The sequence below is a fragment of the Onychostoma macrolepis genome, chromosome 18 (assembly GCF_012432095.1).
Source record: "Onychostoma macrolepis isolate SWU-2019 chromosome 18, ASM1243209v1, whole genome shotgun sequence".
In the NCBI taxonomy this organism is placed as follows: domain Eukaryota; kingdom Metazoa; phylum Chordata; class Actinopteri; order Cypriniformes; family Cyprinidae; genus Onychostoma; species Onychostoma macrolepis.
Window position 1 is genome coordinate 2,435,425 of NC_081172.1, and position 17,798 is coordinate 2,453,222.

Consider the following 17,798-nt stretch of genomic DNA (forward strand, 5'->3'; position numbering starts at 1 on the left):
CAGGTCGGTGCCCTACGGGTTAAAACTTCAATTCAGATCATTTCACAACATGGCGTCTCACTCACAGCGATAAAGCTTCAGGTACGAGGCATATATCCTCTTAATAACACAGGTTCTCGATGCCTAGAGGGCGTTTAATGAGGTTACAGAATCAGAAAAGAATCGTGAAATATCTCACAGGACATGAAGCGTGAACGCGTTCGAGGACGCGTCGCGTTTTCGCGGCGTCGCACTCATTCTCGACAAACCACAAAAGCACCATCACATGAATCATCTACTCTACATTGAGATGAGATTTAATTGGAAATGGTACCGTTTCAAACATCGTAGATGTCCGAATCGCGATCCGAGTCCGGTTCGATCAATCGGCTCCCAGATGAAGGTTCGCGTCGCTCGCGTCGCTCGCTCTCGGTCAAGTTTCTATCCGATAAACGATCCAGCCTAGCTATTCTCGTCCTGTCCGGAGTGAAAAGCGCGTCAAACTGCATTAAAACATGCCAGAGGTGGATCGCGATGGGTCTGGGCGACTATAGCGAGCTGCGCTGCTGCGGTCTGGACGCGTTCAGAGCAGGAGCGCAAAAGCGCGCAGGACTGTCTTACCTTCTCCAGGAGACCAGAGCTCTCCTTCCCCCTCTTGATCTTCTTATTTCTTAATACTCTGATTCGGTCGCGTATATCAGCCTCGCCACTGTCTTTTTTGGCCACGGTGAATCTGCTGCTTTGCTTATGGGCAGAAGGAAGCCAATAATCCGTCTCTAAATCAGAGCAGAGCCGAAAGAAGAATTCTGGCTCCAGGCTGCGCAAACGCCTCTGGGGCCACAGGATTAGAGGACAATTAACTCAAACCCGAGCAGACTCATTGGAACAGATGCAAACCCGATATTCCCCTCGATTATTTAGCCTCGCTTAGCTCTTTCGCAAAGTAAAAATAGCTGGCGAGGGTTTAAAGTTCAGCACATAACGGTTTACGCATCAGGCAAGTGTCACCACGCCGTTCCTGAGACTTTGGAGAGGCAGAAAGGCTGATTTTAATCATTGTCATTTCGTCTGATGTAACATTCCCCCGGGCTCTTTCACAGAGGCAACAACACATTTTCCTTCCCTGAACGAGTAAAAGTCTCTCTTCGCTCTCGCGCAAGCAGGAGGCGCACTGGAACTTGTTGATAAAGTGGCGATAAAAGACGCGTTTTCTTTTTGCAAAGCGAAAATCTGGATCTGGTGCTCATGCATGCGGCGCTTTCCCCCTCGCTCCTCTCTGTGCTCTAATGTCTGTGAGAATTGTAATGGCAAATTTCCTGGAGGCCATTAAAAGCAAATGACGTCTGGACATCATTCACTGTGCGCCCTCACAGTCCGCCCGCAGCCAAATGCGCCATTTCAATTATTGCGCACGGCTAGATGGAGATGTCTGCTGCTGCAGGATCTCCCGTGCAAACGGGGCAGAACGTCGGTTTAAACCCACACAAACACTAATCTTACACTTCTCGCGCCGGATTTCCATTTATTTAACAGCAGGCAAACAAATAAAGACAGTTGTGTTGGGCATCAGCTGCGCCGCTTTCCCCGCGCAGGTACTCGATTATTTATTTATCTGAATGTTTGTTTATTTGCGTGTAAATAAGTGTGAATAATTGATGCTGCGCTGAGACCCGTAATTACTGTGGATCTCACATACAGGACTGATGCTGAACGAGGCGTTCCGTGATGTTTGGCGCCCGCCGGTGTGCGTTCGGAGGAACGACAGATTTCAAAGAGTAGATTAGAATATAACGATTCGTTTTATTACAGTAATAGAATGGAGGAATGAATGACATACAGAAGGATAGCTCTCTCTGGCTTCCAATCGGGAAAATATATAGAATTAATTCAAGTAATGTAGAATAATAGGCTGGAGCTAGTCACATTTTTATTCAGTTTCTGTATATTGTCTGTATCAGTCAGTTTCTATATAGACGCAAACATTAACATCTCAAGTAGAAAAATACTACAGTACTTAACATTTACAAAATACCACTGAGTTCATTGAAGCTTTTGTGACAACATACCCCAATAGTAACACATGTTGTTATACTAAGGGGTAAGTTGTCACAATGGAACCTTCCATTGTTATAGGAGTTTTAGCACATTTTAAAGAGTGAAACAATTATCAAACCCAAAATGTATGATTTATGACACATCAAATGTAAAAGCAAATTAAATGAAAAATGCAGAATTTCTAATATATGATGCTTTTGTAGAGCAGGTTCTGCAGTGCTCATGGCAACAAAGTTTCAGAATCAATTTATTTACGACTGAACATTTAGAAGAACTGTTGAGTTCATTAAACATATAATGACCTTTTGTGACAACATGCCCCAGTAGCAACACATGTTGTCGTACTATATGGGGTAAGTTGTCGCAGTGGAAAACTTCCATTATTATAGGGGTTTCAGCAAATTTTAAAGAGTAAAACAATTCTGAAACCCAAAATTTATTATTTATTACACATCAAATGTAAAAATGCTGAATTCCTATATATAATGCTCTTGTAGTGCTGTTCTGCAGTGCTCATGGCAATGAAGTTTCAGAGTCAGTTTCTTTACTAATGAAGATTTACAAAATACTACTGAGGTCATTAAACACATTGACCTTTTGTGACAACATGCCCCAATAGCAATACACGTTGCCACACTATATGGGGTATGTTGTCACAATGGAACTTGCCGTTATTTTATGTGTTTCAGCAATTTTCAGCAAACCCATTTTTATGACAATTTTAAACCCTAAATGTGTCATTTCATGACACATCAAATGTAAACAATAACAACAAACTATGCAGAAATATTATAGCAAACATCTAGTCCACGCGTTGACCTTTTGTGACAACATGCCCCAATTGCAACACATGCTGTTACACTATATGGGGTAACTTGTCACAATTGGAACCACATTGTTATCATAGGAGTTTCAGCAAAATTTGAAGAGTAAAGCCATTATGAAATTCAAAATTTATGATTTTGACTTATCAAATGTGAAATAAATAGCAATATTAAAGCAAACAACTGTCCCTAGTTTCCTAATGTATTACTAATAAATGATCATGCTTTAGCAGTGCTGTTTAATTGATTGAAACTGATAATCATCTCTTAACATATGAAATGCATAAAACAAGAATATTTTTCAAAACAACTGCTTAATTGATTACAGAAGAAGGAAAGCATGAGCGATCCTGCAGGTATCAGACACACACAGAAGAAAGTGGTCCTGAAGCCAGAGAGTGTTTTCCTCAGGACTTACAAACGCAGGAGGAATGCGGTTTGTAGTTTCCCCCTCATTAATACAACAGCCCTGCAGTGCGTTCAGCTACAGCCGTGTGCAGAAGATGTTGTAAGTTTAAAGATTTAAACAGCTTACAAAGTCGCCCCGGGTGCTTTAGTTGCCATCAGTTAATTCCTGTAATTTATGGGTTTTGCTGTGCTGTCTGTGAGAGGAGAAGCTGAAGTGGGTCAGATTCCCTGAGATGATTCGTTTGACAGTGATTTCCACAAAACATCCTTTCAAGTGATGATAATGAGGATGAAGAGTGTTCGATGGGCAAATAAATCATAGTGTCGAGTATGAAAGTATGCACTGAAAATCTGAGATGTTCCTGGAAATACAAAGAAAGATTTTGGAATATTTAGAAAACATATGATGTACAATAAAGAATAGTAATTTATTATTGTAATGCTATCATTAATCATATTAATGCATACATTTTAATTGACATTTAAATAAATAAGTTGAGTTTAATAAGATTACTAATCAAATGTGAATAAATTAGTGTAATTTTTACTTGATAAATACTGAAATCATACTTAAATTATATTAATTATTAATCAATGTTTAGTATCAATATTTTGAATTATGTGAATTTTTGTTTTTATGTTCCATTTTCTGTTCTAATTTTAATTAAAGGTTAATTAAATGTGAGTGTGATTTTTTTTTTTTTTTTTTTTTTAAGAAAAAAAAGTCTATATAATTTTTATTCGTTTTATTTCAGTTTTAGATTTATTTATAAAGCTTAACATTTAACCCAGAGGAACTAGAGGAAATCTTTATATATATATATATATATATATATATATATATATATAATTTTATTTTATTTTATTTTTTCACTTTATTTTAGTTAATGTTTATTTTATTTTGAATAATTAATTTATGGTTTTAATTTTAAGTCACCCATAATAACCTTGTTAACATCATCTTAGTTTAAAAATAAAATAACATTTTATGATGGATTTATTTGCAAGAGTATAAAACCTACGCACAAGGCATTTAAAAATAGATAAAAATTAATGAAGGCATGGGGAATGTTTCTGAGACTAATTAATGTGACTTTCATATAACAAAAAAGCCGAAATCTAATCTGTATAGTTGAAGAAATTCTTTAATGAAGAATACATGAAGAACCATTTTAATGTTTTAAATTTGGCAGAGTTTGGATTCCGCCTATTAACTATGTTAATAATAAAAATAAAGATCTTTTACACAAAACTCTTGCATTATTCATATTCAACAATTGTGCTGGGAAAATAACATTTTCTTGTTTTTGTTCATAGGTTGATTGAACTTTACTAAATATACAGACAATGAGAACCTGTTGCCTTTCCTCATCTGTGACTCTCTGTGCCGCTGAAGTCAAATCAGTTCATACTGAAGTATGTCTGAATCTCATTAAAAGTTTGTCACGTTAATGTTAGGCTGGCTGAGGTCTGATCAGATGTTTGAAGCCACCTGAAGACGCTCAGCAGGAGACAATTTCCAGAATTCAGTTCATGAAGATGAGAAGAAATGATGTTCCTGTAGAAGGTGCGGCAGCGGTAATGATGCCAGTCTCCACGAGCAGTGACACACTTTCAGTTGAGCACCTGCCTCATGTTTTATAAGTCCTCAACCAATCTGCAGTTTTTTTGTCCCTTAAAACTACTGCATTATTGAACTAATTTGTTTTTAAAGGAAACATTATGAAAGCTTCAACCCTTTTATTGTATTTCTTTATTTACTTGTTCCTAAGTTGTAAGTGCTGAAAGATCTTTTTCAAAATAAATTTTAGATCAGAATTATTATTGATTTTTACAGCTTTACATTTTTGCATTCGGAAAACACTTATCCAAAGTGAAACCCTAAAAAAAAATGTATGTCGTACTAAGTAAATATATATATATATATATATATATATATAATCCATTATTTGAGTTCATTATAATCCTAATGGTCACCTTTTATGTCAATTTGGATCGGTCATAATTTTGACTGTTTATCTCATATAAATAGTCATATAACTTCTAATGTCATAATTGTCACCTTTTATGTCAATTTCAATCTAGTACATCATAATTTGGATCTATGGCATGATTTTGACTTTTCATTTCATAAATACGACTTTTTTTTTGTCATAATGATCGAATTTTTCCATAATTTCTGTTTTGTATCATAATTTTGACTTTTTACCAAAGCATGAGTTTTTTCTTATGTGGTGGAAATAATTACATATTTACATAATTACTGTTTAGACTGTAGTAAATTGCTTTATATACTGTATATTTTAAAATGAGCTGTCAGCTGATGACAAAACGTCACAATATTGCAGTTACTGTGCAATTATTCTACTGTCTAATTTCTTTGAATTGCAAACAATAAAGATTGTTTCAAAGCAGTTTTAAAAGAATCAGTGATACAAACTCGATCAAACATGAGTCAAATCCAAATTCTGCTGTATTGATTCAGTTCAGTTCAATAACTGGGTAAAGTTCATCAATTATAAAACAAATTCAGTTAAGCAGCTCTTCTGAAGACAGTCGAGTCAGTTCGATAACGCTGTTGATGCTACAAACAAATTCAATTCAGCTCTAAAGCAGCTCTACAGAACACAACAGTGCCAATTCAGTTCACATTCACATTTATGAATTGACTGGGAGCCGATAGTTGAATTCTGAATTTCACATTTATGCCATGGAGTATTATATATTTCGCCTGGTGCTTTGAGTTGTTCCTCAGTGAATGTTTCTGTCATGAGAACATCAGAAACGCTTCTCGAGCTCATCGTTGTGCATCTGTCTTTGATGAATCCATGGCTCTGGGCGACGGCAGCGCGCCTATAAAAGCAATAAAAGCCAACAATGGCTTTTCAAAAATTAACGCAGCATCTCCATATTGATGAGGAAACATATCCAATCTTTGCTTTTTGCCTTTCTTTAAATGTCACAGTGATGGATGCCATATTTGCAACATGCCATAATCAACTGTTTTTTGATATTTTGAATAATGCTGCTTCTGAATTATAGCCAGCAAAAGGAATAATCACTCAGATATGGGAATGCACACGGCGAGGGGGGCGTGTATGTAAATGAGTGCATATGCATTAATGCATGACCCTATAAGAATAACAATCAGGCCTTCCGGCGCTAAAGCAGGTGTCGTTAATAGTCACGCCGGAAGCACTGAGCCCCAACTCACTGCCTACATGCTGGTCTATTTTCAGCCTGCATTTCAGCATCTCCTATTATTATTTTACGGTTATCTGAGCCTATTCAATGGCCTTCCTGTTCTGCTGTGAAGCGGCTTTCACGGACGCCCTGTATATTTTTATGTCTCTGTCAGAGAAAGTATGCATGTGTTTGTACAGCTGTGTGCTTGAGTTTATCGAGCAGATATTTCCAGTCTTATTGGAGAGACAGATGCGGGCGTATATTACGGAGATGTTTTTAATTATGCACAAATATGTTTTAATGTAGAGAGAGATAAAACAAGACTACAGGATGCGGAGGAAATGCATTTGATTTAATTAGTATTTTATTTATTTTTGATTTTATTAGACTTTCTATTTAATTAAATGTCACTTTTTAAAATAAGTGTTGTGTTATTTTCTGTTGAATTTATTTACTAATACAAACTCGTACATTACATGGAAGGAAAACAATGATATTTATATATATATATATATATATATATATATGTTTTGGTAAATCATAATTATGACATATAAAACATATAAGATAGAAATGATGACAAAAAGTTATAATTATGATATTAAATGTAATAATTATGACACAAAAAGTCAGTTTTTCAAGAGATAAAGTTGAAATTATGGCATAAATCAATATTATGACATACTAAATTGAATTTACGAAATTATGAGATAACAATCCTTATTTATGACATAAAATAATTACATAAAAGTCCTATTTATTAGTTGAAAAGTCCAAATTATGATATACTGAATCCAAATTATGACAAAATTTATAATTATGATGTTATATTTATGAGATCAAAAATGTAAATTAAAAGTCAAAATTATGAAATAAAACTCCATAATTATGGCATAAAGTCATAATTATGACAAACCAAGTCATATTAATAAGACTAAGTCCTGTTTATGAGATGAAAGTCATAATTATGACACAAGTTGTATTTAGGAGATGAAAAACTGAGATTACGACATGAATCCAAACCATGACACACTAAACAAATTCGGACATAAAAATGAATATTTATGACAAATGCATCTATAAGATGAAAATATTAAATTATAAGTGTTAAATTATGAGTTAAAAATCTATAAAGATGACATACCATGTAATATTTATTAGAATAAAAATACATAAAAAACTAAAATTAAAACATCTAAATCAAAATTATGACAAGGAAAGAGATGATTATGACATAAAATGTTACATTTATGAGAAGAAAAGTCAAAACTATGAAAAAAGTCATTTATGAGATTAAAATCCATAATTATGACATAAAAGTTAAGTCTCACCATCAGCATCAATCAAATCAGCTGTCAATCAAATATCAGATCAGTACCGCTTAGACAGAAGTTCAGTGAAAATGTGCATCCTCTCACACCTGTCTGTCTGTCTGTGGGCTGAGGGCGTGTCTCTGATATCTGCGGTCTGATTGGCTCCTCGTTCCTCTGGACGCAGTAGTAATGCAGTCCTGTGAGGGAGATCCATTCATCCTCTCTCCAGCGGGCTGATGGGAAGGTTCGGCCCCCCACAGCAGCCTGTCAGAGAGACTGATGGAGAGCAGAGGAAGGCTAAAACCTCCCTCAGACGCCCCTATAAGAGCCCGACGCTCACCAACACACGACACAGCCCTTCTTTCTCATCAGATGACAATCGTATGCAAATTACAATGCAGCCACTACAAATTTGATTTAAATGTTAAGTAATTTATAAGATTAAAAATCCTTACATAAAAGTATGAGATTAGTCATATTTATGAGATGAATAAAGTTTACATAAGTCGACTTTTCTTGTCATAGTTGCCGTAATTTTGACTTTTCATCTCATATATGATTTTGATTTTTAATCTTAATCATAATTATGTCATACTTTTGATTTGTCCAGCTGTATTCCAGTACAGTCATTATAATACAGTTTGATATTTTTGTAATTATATTTCTAGAAAAAAACTTCTATTCGTTATATTTAATTACAATTTTTATTTGATTTATTATATTAAAAATTTAAGGCAGCAGTTAAACTTTTTAAGCTGATGTAGATGGAAATGTTTTACAGTGTGTTTTCTCCTGATGGATCTTCAGATAGCCTGTTAGATTAATATTGATTTTAATTTAATTTAATAGTCAAGTGCCTCTTCTCCATGTTAATTGTCTTTTTCGTGTTCAGGAGTCAAAAGTCCACTTCTTATAAACCCTTGTTTGATCGAAGCCTGCGTGTGCTTTCACTAACAGGCTATAATGGAATGAATGCTGCTCAATAGCGCCGGAGCGCAGATTCACGCAGCAGTGCTGCCACCGTGTGGCTAAAGTTCATCATTACACTTTCACACTTCCGTCACGTGTGCACCGGACGTGAATAGAAACACTTTATTTTGTGGAAACCGTGATACTTTTTTTTTTTTTTTTTTCAGGATTCTTTGCTGAGTATAAAGTTCAAAAGAACAGCATTTATTTTAAACAGAAATCTTTTGGAACATTATAAATGTATTTACTGTCACTTTTGATCAATTTAATGCATCCTTGCCTAAAAAAAATGACTGACCCCAACTTTTTCAACGGTAGTGCATATGTATAATATGATGTATGTTTATCTGTTTAGTGTTGATTACCACAGAAAATGAACTCAACTTGTCCCTTAGTTTGAAAAATAAACACACATCGTGTTTACAATAATGCACTTATAAACCAAGATATTCCAGGCCTATTATATATAAAATTCATAATTAATCCGTACAAACGTGTCTAAATCATCCTTTAGTGGTCCAGCTGCTGTTCATCATTCCTGTATTTTTCTCCATGTAAACAGTCTCTGGTAGGCCTATCTTTGCAACTCAGCTGACAAAAAAAAAAAAAAAAAAAATCTGTTCTGTTTTGCTCTCATTCCCATTAAAACGTTATTTCGTAAATATAAGTGCATTACAAAAGTTTACAGATTGAGAGACGAGTGCAAATGCTTTCTGTGATTTTCTGTCACGGATTCTGCACACTGAGCTCCATTCCTTTAATTGCGACTGCTGAAGTGAATCTCTAGCTGTTGAGCAGCATCAGACCGCGGGGCTCGGCGACTCTTCAGCCCGCGGCCGCGTCTCTCCTCCGTCGCTCTCATTACTGGCAGAAAGTTGAGAGGTTTCTCATCCAGCACTTGACTTCTCCCGTGAGACTTCGAGCCCTTCAGCCTTAAATGAGCTCTGACTCACTCTCTGCCTGTCTAATAACTCGCAGTTTCTCCCAGTCTGTCGTCCAGTTAAAGAGTGTTTAGTTTTCTGAATAAAGTTGGTCTGGATTATCATGCATGCATATGTTGGCGTGCATATAATACGCACCTACCCCACACCCCTGAACCTACCATTTGCGTATCATATGCATGCCAAAAGTCCGTTTTGGCAAATAGAATCGTGCCAATGAAACGCATATTCATGAGATCGGGTTAAACAGCGTTCGTGAATGTCGCCCTGCCATCATAAAATATCTCCTAAACGGTTTGAAGATGGAGTAATAATCGAGTTAAATGAATTTGTTTGCTTTGAAGACTAGTTGATATGCGAGGCGCGTGTTTGTGTCCTCAGGAGCTGATGTGATTTACTTACAGATTCAGCTGTTGTAAAATCAATCAAAGTGTTCGTTTCATCTCGCAGCGTCAGTAAAACCTCATCCAACATGATTTAGCGGCTCTACAGGGATTTACACAGAAATGATTGACCCTTAAACAACATGAAAACACATCACGTCCGGGTGACACAGAATACTTAGGCTTGATTTCATCCATCAGGATGAAATTATATAAAATTGATGTGAAAATATGGTTAGGATGAGTTAATGTTTAGTGTTTGGGTTTGATGAAATCAATTTGAGCAATAATAGCCTAATAGTGATGTTTGACCATTAATAAATATATAAAATAGACTTTACATATTTTTACCAAAATAGAAAATGTACATATTTATATGAAAATTTTTATTTATTTTTCTAGTAGGCTACTTAATCTTAAATTTAAACTTCAAAAGGATTTATATTCAAAAGTATTTTTTTTCTAGTACTTAATTTAAAAGACATCAAAAACAGATAATTAACCCATTTACATTATAAAATGTGTAAATTATAAAATTATTATTAATAAGTAATTTAATAAGTAAGTTTTGTCTACTACGTGTCTCATAATTAAAACCCATTAAACCATTTATAAAGCTCTACAAACCGTACCGACTGATGTTTTTTGTGCACTTCCTGCAAATATGGAAAAAATAAAGGGTCCCAATTAAATATGTGCAGTTTCACATGATTAGTGCAAATTGTCACATGACCAGAGCAGTTTATTTCCTGTTTGCACCTTGAGATGATGATGGATGCATCAAAGCTCCAAAACGAAAGGCTAGTAAAGTATGTTAACATAAAGATATGACAAAGATTTTTGGTACACATTATCTTTAGGGTGTCTAGTATTAATATATGCATTCGCATATATTCAGTTTTGTTGAGTGTGGTCATAGATTGAGTAAACATGTTGATGGTCACAATAGTGGGATAACGGTGAACTTTATTTTACAATATATATATATAATGGCAGTTGCTAGTGAAAATGACAATAAAATGTTGCAATGATAAAATATTGCACTAAATTAAAAATTCAAATGTTAGAAAAAAATTACAATAATGATGTTGTAATACTCATAGCAGTGATATAAAAATTTCATGTTATATTTTAGAAAAAAGTAACAGTTTTGAAATGCGGTGATGGTTGACTTTTTTTTTTTTTATCTCAGTGTTCCTATCAATGTTGCATAAGGTTTATTTAATGCATAATAGTAACCCTAGAATGTGATCAAACAGATCAAACAGAGCTAAGATATATAACAATTTTTATGACTGCAGAAATATGTGATTTCAGTACTCTCCGTATCCCACAGTCACTATTGTGACTTAACATAAAACACAATTTTTCACACACTTTTCCAAAATATGTCAAAAAATAATTATTGATTATTTCAAAGGGTTACTAATGACACATCATTTGGATATTTTCATGTCTGGGAAAAATTTGGGATTAAATGGGTTAAACGTCAAATAAAACAAAAATACACATATGTTTTTGCTCCTAATATTTAATTTTAAAGACTCACCCTTTTTGTATTAAAATATAAATATTAATACAAAACTATTCAGTAAGTTTTTCTAGCACTTAACCTTAAAAGACATCAAAACACTGAAAATGTACCTTTTATATAAAATATATAAATTACTAAAAATTAAACATTAATTTTCTAGTATAATGTCAAATAAAATGTAACTTTCATTTTTATTTTTTTATTTTTCAGAATTAAAATTTTATGAATTTACCCATTCATAATAAAAATATTCAAATTATTTGAAAAATATTTATATTATAAAGTATTTTTTTTCTGGTAGCCTACGTAATCCTAAAATTAAACATAAAACAATAGTTACTAATTTCCAAATAATTGACCTAACTTAAATAATAACAAAATGATTGCTTTTCTACTTAATCTTGAAAGACATCAAAACACTGAAAATCTACATATTTATATTAACATAAATTGTAAAACATAAAATGTACCTATGTATATCAAAATATATATAACTTACTATAACATCGAGACATCCAAAATATTTTTGATACTTAAAAAGATCAATATAAATACATATTGTGCATTTATTTATGAAATAATGTGGATTTGACTGGACGTGGTTTACAACACTTACAGTAGAGCAGAATGATCCATATCCATCCATCCTGATGTTCACTGCTCAGAAAACACATTTATGCCAAGACACATGAAAAAGACAAAAGAGGCCAAAGACAAAATGTTTATTCACTGTCAGTCTGCGACTGCAGCTCTTCCTGAAACACCGGCAGTGTCAAATAAGGCAAAGGGCTTATAGATCATATGGATTTGTACAGTTTTGCACCAACAACAGTTATACATTCACCGGTTACTGTATGTGTGATATCATATAGATCTATATATATATATATATATATATATTTATAAATGTATTCTTAAAGAAGTGTGAGGGATGCGGGTGACAGAAGAAACACTCACGGTTATAAAGCTGAGTCAGTCTTTACTGTGAAACACACCATCTCACGTCTTCATATGACATAAATCTACTCTCTGTGATCTCTAATAAAATAAAATAAAATAAAAATATATTATGCTCATCATATATAGCTCTTAAACTGTGTATTTTGCATTGGATCAATAAAATCTGTTCAGTTCTATATAGTCATTTAATGTGCTGTGTTTGGAAATAAACTCACGTACAAGACATCAGCGTAGTGTTGCAAACACGCGCGCGCGCACACACACGCACACACACACGCATCCTAGTCTAATAAACATGGTTTAAGGATCTAGTGCACAGATCGTTTCATACTCACAAACCCAACAGATGGTCAGTGACTTCAGAGATGAATTTGCACAAAAGCATCAATCACATCTAAAGCTGTTTTACAAATACATAGAAAAATATAATCCTCTGAATGCCCTTTTTACAATTATAGATAGATTATAGATTTATCTGAAAATATCAGTGTAGTTAGTGGTGGAGGATTGAGTGTTTGCTAAAGGGAAGTGAGTGATCTTCTTAATATACTGTATATAATAGGAGGAAACACTTTCAAAAATACCATGGTACGATGATCATGATTACTATATTCATGTACTATATAGTATACTTCATGGTAAAGTTGTTTTACCATATTCACATACTATAGTATTTACAAAAGTGTTTTTATTTTATTTTTATAGATTAGCTGTACGACTGCAGTACCATGGTATTCTTAGAAAGTACCCTGAAACACCATAGTACACTCAAAATACCATAGTATTACCACGTGATACCTTCATTGCACCATAGCTGTACTAATTTTTTTGCAAAGAATACCTTGCTAACAATAATAATACCGTGGTATTTTTTTGTAAGAGATTAATTTTTTACTGTCACAAATGTTGCCCTTTTCTACTTTCATGGTGTAATATTCTGATCAGCGTAACGTAACAGGCGTGACACAACAAAGCAACAAGTTTCTCTCTGAGTTTCTGTCCTAAATATTTTGATATTTTGTCTAATACTTGGTTACAAGTTAGTGTAGCCCCGCCTACACTGACACCTCATTGGTCCAAAATCCCACCGCATATGTTTGGGGTTGGTAAGATTTTTTTGAATGAAGTCTCTTCTGCTCATCAAGGCTGCATTTATTTGATCAAAAATACAGTAAAATTGTGAAATATTATTACAAATTAAAATAACTGTGTTCTATATTTTAAAATGTAATTTATTTCTGTGACCAAAGCTGAATTTTCAGCATCATTACTCCAGTCTTCAGTGTCACATGATCCTTCAGAAATCATTCTAATATGCTGATTTGCTGCTCAAGAAACATTTCTGATTATTATCAATGTTGAAAACAGTTTTGCTGTTTTTTTGTGCCCAAAAAAGAAAAAAATGTACTTCCAAAAGTACAATTAATAAAATAAATATATAAATAAATTAGCTATATATGGAGAGAGCTAAATTTCACACTCCCCCAAAAATAAAGAATTTTTTATTATTTCCCTCCAAAATTCTCATTATTTTAAGTTCAAAAGAAATCTTTTAAATATCCTTACTGTCAATTTTGTATAAATGTAATGCATCCTTGATAGATAAAAGTATAAATTTAAAACTCTGATCGACCCCAATCTCTTACAGCAGTAGTGCATCTGTATACTAAACATTTGATAGTTGTGATTGGCTGTGAGTTTTTATACACTACGCTCAATTTATGCTGTGAGTGTGACAGATGAGCTAGTCACTGGTAACTTGTCGAGTCACGCCTGGTTGGGACACATGTCAGACTTTTTAATGGCAAATAAAGAGCAATTTATGTAAATGAGTGATGTGCTCCGGGTTATCGACGGCTGAATCTCCGAAGAGGATGAGACGGTGTAATTGTGGATTAGTCTAATTAGTCTCTGAAGCATTGATCGGACAGCAGACAGCGCACACAGGTAACCAGCGGTTAAAGCACAAGCGTCAGTACAGGTCTTTGTAGGGTTTGGAGTAGTTAAACATCAAGTAGTCCATGTAGTAGAAGTCATACGCCCTCTGGCGCTCAGACGCGTTCAGCTGCGAAAAATAATGTTGCGTGATCTGAGTGGAAGTTCTGGCCGCTTTGGGGTTGCCGTCCTTGAACGAGGGGTACGTCAGGTTCTCCGGTGCCCCGATCTTTCGTAAAAGGAAGTTGGCGTCTTCTTCCAAGGTCTCGACCTTCCCGATGAAGTCGTAGTGAAGGTGGCAGGGGCTGCAAAGCTGGTTGGCCGCTTCCCAATGGATGTCCATTCCCACGGGACGATGCACGTCCAAGAGATAGTGGATGAACTCTCGAAAGGTCACTCCGCTTCCCGTCTTCAAAGCCGTCTGAGATGCGTTCACTCTGTATTTGGAGATGATGGGCTTTCCGAAGACAGGATGGTAGTAGGAATTGGGGCTCTCGAATTTGTCCCTGAACGCAGACACCAGTCGCTCCATTGGCTCTCGGATAAACAGGACTTTGGTGTACGTCTCCAAACGCTTGGTGATGCCCTGCCGGTCGAAGCTGTCCAGGCGTTTCAGGTGATTGTCGTAATGAACGGCCACATGATTGATTTCCCGCGTAGAGTTGGCGACGCCGGCCAACACCATCAGGACTCTCTTCCAGTTGGAGCATCCTGCTTTAGGAACCTCGCAGTACAGCAGTTTATGTCTGTCCTCCACGTAAATCCGCGAGACGTGATGTGGTGTTATCGTCCTTGAAATATTACTCCGATATTTCCCGCAGACCTCGCGTACGATCCTTCGGCGGGAATCCTGGACGTCAGAGAGACGGCGTGAGCTCGGCAGGGAAGAGTTTGTGTGGGGTCGCAGCACCGGGCCGGTCTTTAATAGTTTCCGGTGGCGTTTGGTGACCCGTTGAGAGCCCGGGTCGTGCTCTCGGGACCCCGGCGTGGCGGCCTGTCGTTTCCACTGGGAGTCTGGCAGCTGCATCGGTGAGATGGGGTCGACGTCGCTCTCCTCTGAACGCTGGTTGACTCGAGCCGAGATGCTGCCTACGACTTCACTGAACTGAGAGCACTGCTCCTTAAACACACACACACACACACACACAAAACAATCTCATGAAGCATGCTGACATTATAAGAGGAATATGTTTCATTCCATTACACCAGAAAAGAAGAAAACAATTATTTTTAAACTATTTTTGAAATGAATTTGAATCATTTTTAATAAATGTATATTGACATTATAAGAGAGAACTAGGTATTTTGTTTTGTTTCTCTCTCTCTCTCTCTCTCTCTCTCAAAATAAAAAAGAAAAAGAAAAATACATTTTAAATGATTTTAAATTCATTTAGAAATTTTAAATAAATTTCCCATTATTTAAGCGTGAAAGAAAAAATATAATTATAATATTTTAAAAATGAATATGTATTTATTGTACTGAATTCAATTCATGTTTAATTAAAACAAAATCATTGTGTTCAGATAAGATGATTTTAATTACTATTACAATAACGAGAAACTAAAAAGATGGATGCATTAAAGTAATGAGAATTTAAAATCATATTTAAAAATGGATTTGAATAAAACTAACAATATTCTTTTAATCAGAAAGGGCACTTTATTGACTGATACCTTTAATAGAAGTGAAATAATTAAATAATTAACAATCATAAAAGCAAGCAAGTTTTTTAATTATAGAATATATATATATATATATATATATATATATATATATATATCTTATATATGTCTTTAGTGCTATCAAGCGATTAATCGCATCCAGAATAAGTTTTGTTTACATAATATATGTATGTGTACTGTGTTTATTAATTATGTATATATAAATACACACAAATTCAGTATATATTTTGAAAATATTTACATGTATATACATTTATGTATTTATATTATTATATTTTATATTATATATAAATATATTTAATATATAAACAACATTTTTCTTAAATATATACATGCATGTGTTTGTATTTATATACATAATAAATATATACAGTACACACTCATATATTACGTAAACAAAAACTTTTATTTTGGATGCGATTAATCGCTTGACAGTACTAATTTATATATATACTGTATATACACTGAACAAAATTATAAACACAACACTTTTGTTTTTGCCCCCATTTTTCATGAGCTGAACACCAAAGGCCTATTTCTCTCAAATATTGTTCACAAATCTGTCTAAATCTGTGTTAGTGAGCACTTCTCCTTTGCCGAGGTACTCCATCCACCTCACAGGTGTGGCATATCAAGATTCTGATTAGACAGCATGATTATTGCACAGGTGTGCCTTAGGCTGGCCACAATAAAAGGCCACTCTAAAATGTGCAGTTTTATCACACAGCACAATGCCACAGATGTCGCAAGTTTTGAGGGAGCGTGCAATTGGCATGCTGACTGCAGGAATGTCCACCAGAGCTGTTGCCCGTGAATTGAATGTTCATTTCTCTACCATACGCCATCTCCAAAGGCGTTTCAGAGAATTTGGCAGTACATCCAACCGCAGACCACGTGCAACCACACCAGCCCAGGACCTCCACATCCAGCATCTTCACCTCCAAGATCGCCTGAGACCAGCCACCCGGACAGCTGCTGCAACAATCGGTTTGCATAACCAAAGAATTTCTGCACAAACTGTCAGAAACCGTTACAGGGAAGCTCATCTGCATGCTCGTCGTCCTCATCGGGGTCTCGACGTGACTGCAGTTCGTCGTCGTAACCGACTTGAGTGGGCAAATGCTCACATTGCATGGCGTCTGGCACTTTGGAGAGGTGTTCACTGTACAGGGCAGATGGCAGACAGATCGGTGAGCGGATTGCTGATGTCAACGTTGTGGATCGAGTGGCCCATGGTGGCGGTGGGGTTATGGTATGGGCAGGCATATGTTATGGACAATGAACACAGGTGCATTTTATTGATGGCATTTTGAATGCACAGAGATACCGTGACGAGATCCTGAGGCCAATTGTTGTGCCGTTCATCCACGACCATCACCTCATGTTGCAGCATGGCCCCATGTTGCAAGGATCTGTACACAATTCCTGGAAGCTGAAAACATCCCAGTTCTTGCATGGCCAGCATACTCACTGGACATGTCACGCATTGAGCATGTTTGGGATGCTCTGGATCGGCGTATACGACAGCGTGTTCCAGTTCCTGCCAATATCCAGCAACTTCGCACAGCCATTGAAGAGGAGTGGACCGACATTCCACAGGCCACAATCAACAACCTGATCAACTCTAT

General features: G+C 35.5%; 2 protein-coding genes across 19 annotated transcripts in view; both read right to left on the minus strand.

Moving 5' to 3' along the window:
- kctd15b (potassium channel tetramerization domain containing 15b) overlaps positions 1–10,211 on the minus strand; it is a 36,239-nt gene extending 26,028 nt beyond the window's left edge. For 2 of the 10 annotated variants that reach the window (XM_058752313.1, XM_058752307.1), the window contains exon 1: positions 314–593. In XM_058752313.1, coding sequence (XP_058608296.1) covers positions 314–325 — 12 coding nt within the window. In that variant the 5' untranslated portion in view covers positions 326–593. The other 8 variants (XM_058752305.1, XM_058752311.1, XM_058752309.1 and 5 more) reach the window with 8 other exon arrangements.
- Positions 10,212–12,305: 2,094 nt separating this feature from the next.
- The window catches only part of chst8 (carbohydrate (N-acetylgalactosamine 4-0) sulfotransferase 8), a 178,543-nt gene continuing 173,050 nt past the window's right edge, over positions 12,306–17,798 (minus strand). For 7 of the 9 annotated variants that reach the window (XM_058752153.1, XM_058752148.1, XM_058752150.1 and 4 more), the window contains exon 4: positions 12,306–15,607. In XM_058752153.1, coding sequence (XP_058608136.1) covers positions 14,525–15,607 — 1,083 coding nt within the window. In that variant the 3' untranslated portion in view covers positions 12,306–14,524. The remainder of the gene's footprint in view (positions 15,608–17,798) is intronic. The other 2 variants (XM_058752156.1, XM_058752154.1) reach the window with 1 other exon arrangement.